The sequence below is a fragment of the Lissotriton helveticus genome, chromosome 5_1, assembly GCF_964261635.1.
Source record: "Lissotriton helveticus chromosome 5_1, aLisHel1.1, whole genome shotgun sequence".
NCBI lineage: Eukaryota > Metazoa > Chordata > Amphibia > Caudata > Salamandridae > Lissotriton > Lissotriton helveticus.
This window is the reverse complement of record NC_136065.1, coordinates 1,608,636,773-1,608,643,442: the sequence shown is the minus strand read 5'-3', so window position 1 is coordinate 1,608,643,442 and position 6,670 is coordinate 1,608,636,773. Positions and strand designations below refer to the sequence as shown.

Here is a 6,670-nt window from a genome sequence, read left to right as displayed (position 1 = left end):
ATTACCACCAGAAAACAAATCCAAAAACATATCTCTGAAAATTGATTGCCAAGTGACAGCCCATACACCCTGCATTGTACATGGACATTGGCACACTGGACATGGCCACTCCTACCACACAATAGGGTACAGCTGACTGCCAGGCTTTTATTGAGATAATTACAGTCATAGGCTTATGGTATACTGGGCTTGGGCTATACTCACCGATTGGCTTGCTGTCTCTCATTCATTAAATCTTCTGTACCTTTCAAATAGAAATCAATAGGTCTCAATTCTAAAAGGGTGAGCATTGATTGAATACATTAATTCTAAAAAGAACAGTTAGCAACTGTTGTCATTCGGCAACCTTTACCTTTATCAGTGACACACTTTTGCAACATTGGATTTTTTCGATGAACGCAAAGCTTCTTTTTTTCAGAGCACACTTTACTTCATTATTTCTCAGGCAATATATCACTGGGTTCAACATGGGGATTGAAATGCTATAAAGAACAGAAAGCAACTTGTCATAGATATGCAGAGAGTAGCTAGAAGCTGGTCTCATGTACCTAAAAGTAGCTGTCCCATAAAATAAAATAACACATGTGAGGTGGGCGCCACATGTAGAAAAGGTTTTCTTTCTACCACCTGCTGAACTCATACTTATTATGCTAGAGATAATATAAACATACGAGACAATGGTGATCAAGACAGAGGTCATGCCTAAAAACACACCTATGAGAAGAATCAAAAGTTCATTGGTGGAGGTGTCCACACAGGAAAGCTTTAAGAGGGGAGGAATGTCACAGGTAAAGTGGTCAATGACACTGGGGCTGCAGAAAAACAACTTTGAGATCAGAATGGTATGGATTAAAGAATTTATAAAACCGCATAACCATGAAAAAGCTGCAAGTTTAAAACACATCGTGAGGTTCATGATAATTGTGTAGCGTAGTGGGAAGCATATTGCAACATAGCGATCAATTGCCATCACTGAAAGGAGAAGACATTCTGTGCCAGCAAAAAAAATGAAGAAGAAGACCTGTGCAATACAATTAGAGAAAGCAATGGTTTTTGTCTTTTGGAGGAAAATAGCCAGCATCTTGGGCAGCGTAACTGATACAAAGCCAATATCCAAGAACGAGAGGTTGCAAAGGAAAAAGTACATTGGTGAGTGAAGAGATGCTGAGATGGTGATAATCATTATTATCATGAGGTTTCCTGCCAAGCTTACTGTATATATGGTAAGAAAAAGGATGAACAGCAGAAGCTGTAGATCTCCGTCCGTAGATAGCCCAATGAGAATGAATTCTTTCAATTGCGTATGGTTAACCAATTCAGGACAGAGAGGATTGCAGTAATTCTTCTTTTTAGGTTTGCTTAAATTCTTTGATGAATTTAAAAGATATCCATCCATTCCAGTTTTCATGAATACATCCATGCTTGGAAATTAGTCTGCTATCTCTTCTTTATCTTACTGAATCACCTTGTTGAGAATCAGTATATGTGAGGAATGACTGCCTTATACTGTATGAAGTAATACATAAGAAATGAACCTGTAACAAATCAATAACAAATGTATTTATACCTACGAAAGTGTTATGCACAGGTAAAAATGGACCATACTCTGCCTTTTCATTATGACCCTTCTCAGACACCCAGAATGTAAAAAAATATTTTTAGATTGATCTCTACATTCCTGCTTGTTTGATCTATGCTGGCATATTTGACTTTGGGCGCAGGAAAAAGGCTAATCAATTTTTTCCTAGTACATTTGTCCTGACCACTAAACATGGTGATGTTGTAATGGATGAATATGATGTCAATGTGTATTGTGATGTGTCCAGGCCCGAGAATGGAAATACCAATAAAGGCAATGCCAATGTATGCCATAACTAATTCCTGCGATGTAATAACCATACCCAGAAATGCAATGTCAATGAATGCCATAAACTGTGCCCTTGCAGCAATGATGAAACTGATAGAAACCCATTCAATGTATGTCATATTCCATGACTGCATAGTAATACCAATACCAGTGGAGATGACGTAAATGTACACCCTGTTTGAGATGCACACAACAGTGTCAAAATCAGGAAAGAAAATGTCAATGTACGCTATGACAACTGTACGCACAGTAGTGAGGGTGTTGTTAAAAGTGACATCAATGGCTGCTATGTTATTTGTAGGCGTTCTAACGAGCTCATATCATTGCTGTTGGATTCACAAAGGTGGCCCCCCCAACAACCCAGAGTCAAAAATGTGTTGTAAACAGGCCCTGCGACCCCAACCCATGTTTATCGAGTGACAAGTCACAAGTTAAGCCTCGCTCAGCACGAAGACAAATGCGCTCACAGGGAAACCCTGATCAATCTCACAAATAGTTAGTTAAACCACTAACCGGTCAGGGGAAATTAGCTCCAATTTGGCCAGAGGCACGTGTTACCCAAAATAATACCACAAACTAGATACCACATGAAAATAGAAACACTCAACCAATCAGGACATGACATACACACCACACTTAGTGATCACATGCCCCCCACACTAGACATCTTGACACATACACATTGGCCCACACTAGCTCTCTCCGAGGTCGCGAGCCATCTGTGTGCTTTTGAGATGACCAAATATTGTTGTTTATGACTGAGATGCTTTGTCAAGAATGTAAAATCACTTTATTGTACCTCACAAAAACTTTGTATCCCGTCAGACTTTCTTCAGACACAACTCTGTGGACTCTCCCGGCTACTGTGTTTGAATAAACCAACTTGTTCCTGTTTTGCGAGACATCCAGGAGATATTTGCCTGACTGCAGTAAAAGAAAAGCCCCAGTCCCACCCTGATTCATATCTGCACAAAAGAGAACAGTGAGCAGACCTCATAATTGATTAGATGTTCTGATGAATCCATGGGGCTGAGATCCATCAAGAGACATCCGTCACAGGTTAAGATACTGGTCTGATCCATAGACCCAGCATGTGGAGTATGGCAAACTAGGAAAATCGTAGATCGTTTTTTGCTCTTTCCCTAGTCAGCACGTTAGAGAGGGCAAAGGTGACAACTACTACTGTTTGGGGGTATACACCCGTTACGACGCAACTTTTACTCCGCACTACCATTACAACGCGGGCATTACAACGCATGGCATTACAACGCATTGCGCTGGGGGGCGCTCTAGGATAAGAGGTAAGTTTAATTTACTATCCAACACCTTCCCTAGGGTCCACGGGGACTGGAGTTAGAATAGTAAATTATACTTACCACTATCCAGCACCCCAAAGCGCTATGCGTTGTAACGGTATTCGTTGTAAATACCGCGTTGTAATGGTACGCGGAGTAAAAGTATGCGTTGTAACGTCATACATCCCTGTTTGGGACTACTTTGGGGACACAGGGTAGTTTCCACCTCTGAGTGTTAGTGAGGGGCTGCCTGGACCTTTGGGCATGGAACATAGGTATTCTTCATCCCTGGGTGTCAGTAGGGGATCCCCTTGACATGTGGGCATTGAATAGAGGCATGCTGTGTCCCTGGTGTCAGTAGGGGATCTCCTGGGCCTGTGGGTGTGACACAGAGATTCGCATGGGCCCTGGGTGTCATATAGGGGTACCGCCTTGATCTTATTTTTTATTCAAATAGTTTTTCCTAGGGGCCACTGGTTGCGCAATTGGCAGTGTCTAAAAGAAATGAAAGGTTTTTTTTTCTTTTGCACTTGGACCACTGAACATCAGACAGATGGTACCAACTACCCCTGGGTGTGATATAGGGTGAAATTTGTGTGTTAGGGAAAAATTCAGAGCTGGGTTAACAGGTGTAAGTTGTCAACAAAATGACACACTGGCATTCTGGGCTAAAAGTAGTGCACACTGAAATGCTATTTCTAGTTACACATAGACAATCAACTTTATGTGGCCCCACTGCCCCTGGGCCATGTTAATACAAAGTCCAACCTCAAACAAAAATCAGCGTGCAAAAGTCAATCTGTAAAGATGAACTCTGTATGAGCGGCAGTCAGGAGGAATAAAGAGAATTATTTGAACAGGAAGTTATACTTGGATAAGAATTTCTCCTCTCCGAGATGTACATTTGAAACGAGGATAGAATGGGCAGACATATTCGTGAATTTAAGCATTGATTGAATAAAAACTAAATTAAATACACAAGACTCCTGTGTAACTACATTGAGTGGTGATCATAATGAACGATTGAAGAAATATCACTATTCTTGGAATCTTTGAAAGAATAATTAAAGATTGACTGTTCCACGCTCCTTTTTGTTGGAGCAATGTGTATGTTGTGTATGGACACAGAGGGCCGATAATTGTCAGGTTTTTCCTTTTTTCTCCCCACAAATATTGCTGTTTTTGTCTTCTGGGTCAATAGACACTGAGCTCTGCGTATTATGTAGAGCATCCCCTCTGCTCGAGCTGTAAGGCACTAGAAGGAGTTTATGTTTTGGACAAAAATAATCTTTACTTTTGTCAACTGTTTCTCTTTTAGTCTCTTTTAGATTTTATCTTCCATGCATGTATTTGATATTGTGGCGCTCTAATAACTTTTGCAGTATTGCGTTGTGTTTAAATGTCATGTCATGATAGTACGTCCATGCTTTATGAAATAACAACCACTTCTTCCCAGACCAGTATTTCACGGTTGATCGTTTTCGGCTACAAATCGACTCGAACTGTTCTGTTTTAAAAATTGCACTTTTTTACAAGTTGAAACTATTTCACTGTATCTGTTTTGTTTAACGATAAATGTTCTTTTTGATGAATCACAATTATAGAAGTTCGTAACCAGTATATTGTATTTTTGGTACCATCTCTTGTACACAGTTCCCAAAATAGAGTAGAATTATTTAAGAATTTCGAGATGATCCAAACTTGCAAAACCCTTAAACATTTCCCCAATCCATTATGGAAACATCACTCGACCATATACAAGCGAGGTTCCCCACCTAGTCTAAGAAAGTAGAAAAGCACTGCAGCAAGTGGCGCATTTCCATGGCCTGAAGGGAGGACATTACATACCAACATCAAAGAACACACGAAGGCTAACATACAGACCAGGTATGCAGGACATGAAAAGGCTAAAGGGGTGGATTTAATAGAACTATGGGCCATCTTTGAGGTGGCCCCAGCCTACAAGACTACTCCGAGTGGGTATGTGCTCTCACTGATGCTCGCCATCCCAGTCTCCCTGTGCTGGCATACACCAACCTACCGGTCGAGAAGGCAAGTGGAACTCCTTCGGAGCAGCAAGCCACCAGGCCCAAGGGGAGAGATCACAAGCCCAACCAGCTCAGGTGCAGCCAGCACTGGCCTAGTTCAGTGTCGAGCTCCCTCTGGGTTAAACCCCCCACCACTCAGTCATAACCCAGCAGGTCTGAATGGAGGGCACATGTTCCTGACCACCCCACAGAGTCCCCAAGATCAGAGGGAAATGTGTTGCCCTCTGGAAGGTGATTCCACCAGTGGAGGGGAAGACAGGGGCCATAGTTCCTCAAAATCTGACTATGAAGGGGGAGCAGCCAGCTATACTCTCAGTAGGCATTCCGATGGTACAGAGGAAGGCTCAGGGAGTGAGTTTGAGGCCAAGACATTGCCTAGAAGAACAGAACACAGCACCAAGCAAGGGAGGCAGTCCAGGTGGGAATTAAAGGAAAGGTGTTGGTTAAGGCTAGAGAGAGAGAGAGAGAGAGATCTAAGTTGGGAAGCCCAGCATGGAGACACACACATCCCTGGGCCATCAGCATAGGAGAGGAGCTGAGTAGGAAATAAGTAGTCAATAAAACCTTTCCAGAAATCAGTTAAGGCATAAAAGGAATAGCATGGCACCTTCACTCATGCTCATTTAGAGCAATGATGAGGTAGTCCACAGCTCCCCCGAAAGCCAGGTCAAACAATGCCTAGAGAGGCAGTATTCAGTATGGATGGTGAGGCCTTTGCATGGCCTTTTTGCCATCTAGTATGATTGTCTCTGGCCAGAGGAGGGATCCTTCAAACCTGTGGACATGGCCATTGCAGAAGACTGCAATCGGCATGGAGGAGGAGATCTGGCATGGAACTCCCCTCCATGCAGGACTTCCTGAGACGATGGGAGCACTACATCGGTAAAAATGGACAGAGCTGACTGTGCCAAAATATGTCTGCTATTGGAGAAAGGTGCAGCTGGATTCATCTATGTGTTGTGGGCAGAGATTGACAAAGAAGGGCTTAGGAACAAACAGCCTCCATTGATAGTTGGGGCAGGAAAATGGATCTCATGCTTTCTAATGAACACCTTGGTACAAACTTAACTACAGTCAACATCAAAAATCTGCTCAACAGCCTAAAAGGGTAGGAAACCAATACCGTGTTTTCCCCAACAGCGAGCGTGACAGGGCGGCATTTCATTTATTCAGACACCAGATTTGGCCAGCCATAAGGGAGATGTTCCTTGGAAGCCCAGACATTGGACAGTTAATGACAGAGAGCATGAAGCCTGGGGAGACTGTAATTGAGTTCCTAGATAGAATGAGAGAATTATGGGGGCAAGAGACAGGACAGCCCTGGACCGACACAGGTTCCAAGGTTGCTTTCTTCTACAACATCCTCAAAAAGGGATTACCCACTGTAGGAAAGTGCCCCTTTTTGCATGGTTACCCCCACTTTTTGCCTGAAACCTGATGCAACCTGACTTGACGTGCCC

The 6,670-nt window shown here is 42.7% G+C and overlaps 1 protein-coding gene across 1 annotated transcript; it reads right to left on the bottom strand.

Moving 5' to 3' along the window:
• Positions 1-334: 334 nt before the first annotated feature.
• Positions 335-1,420, bottom strand: LOC144752718 (olfactory receptor 5AR1-like). Its single transcript, XM_078640578.1, has one exon. It carries the CDS (start codon positions 1,418-1,420, stop codon positions 335-337), a length of 1,086 nt encoding a protein of 361 aa, XP_078496704.1.
• Positions 1,421-6,670: the final 5,250 nt, after the last annotated feature.

Coding starts and splice junctions, on each gene's coding strand:
- LOC144752718 (XM_078640578.1), bottom strand. CDS start 1,420: ATGGATGTATTCATGAAAACTGGAATGGATGGATATCTTTTAAATTCA.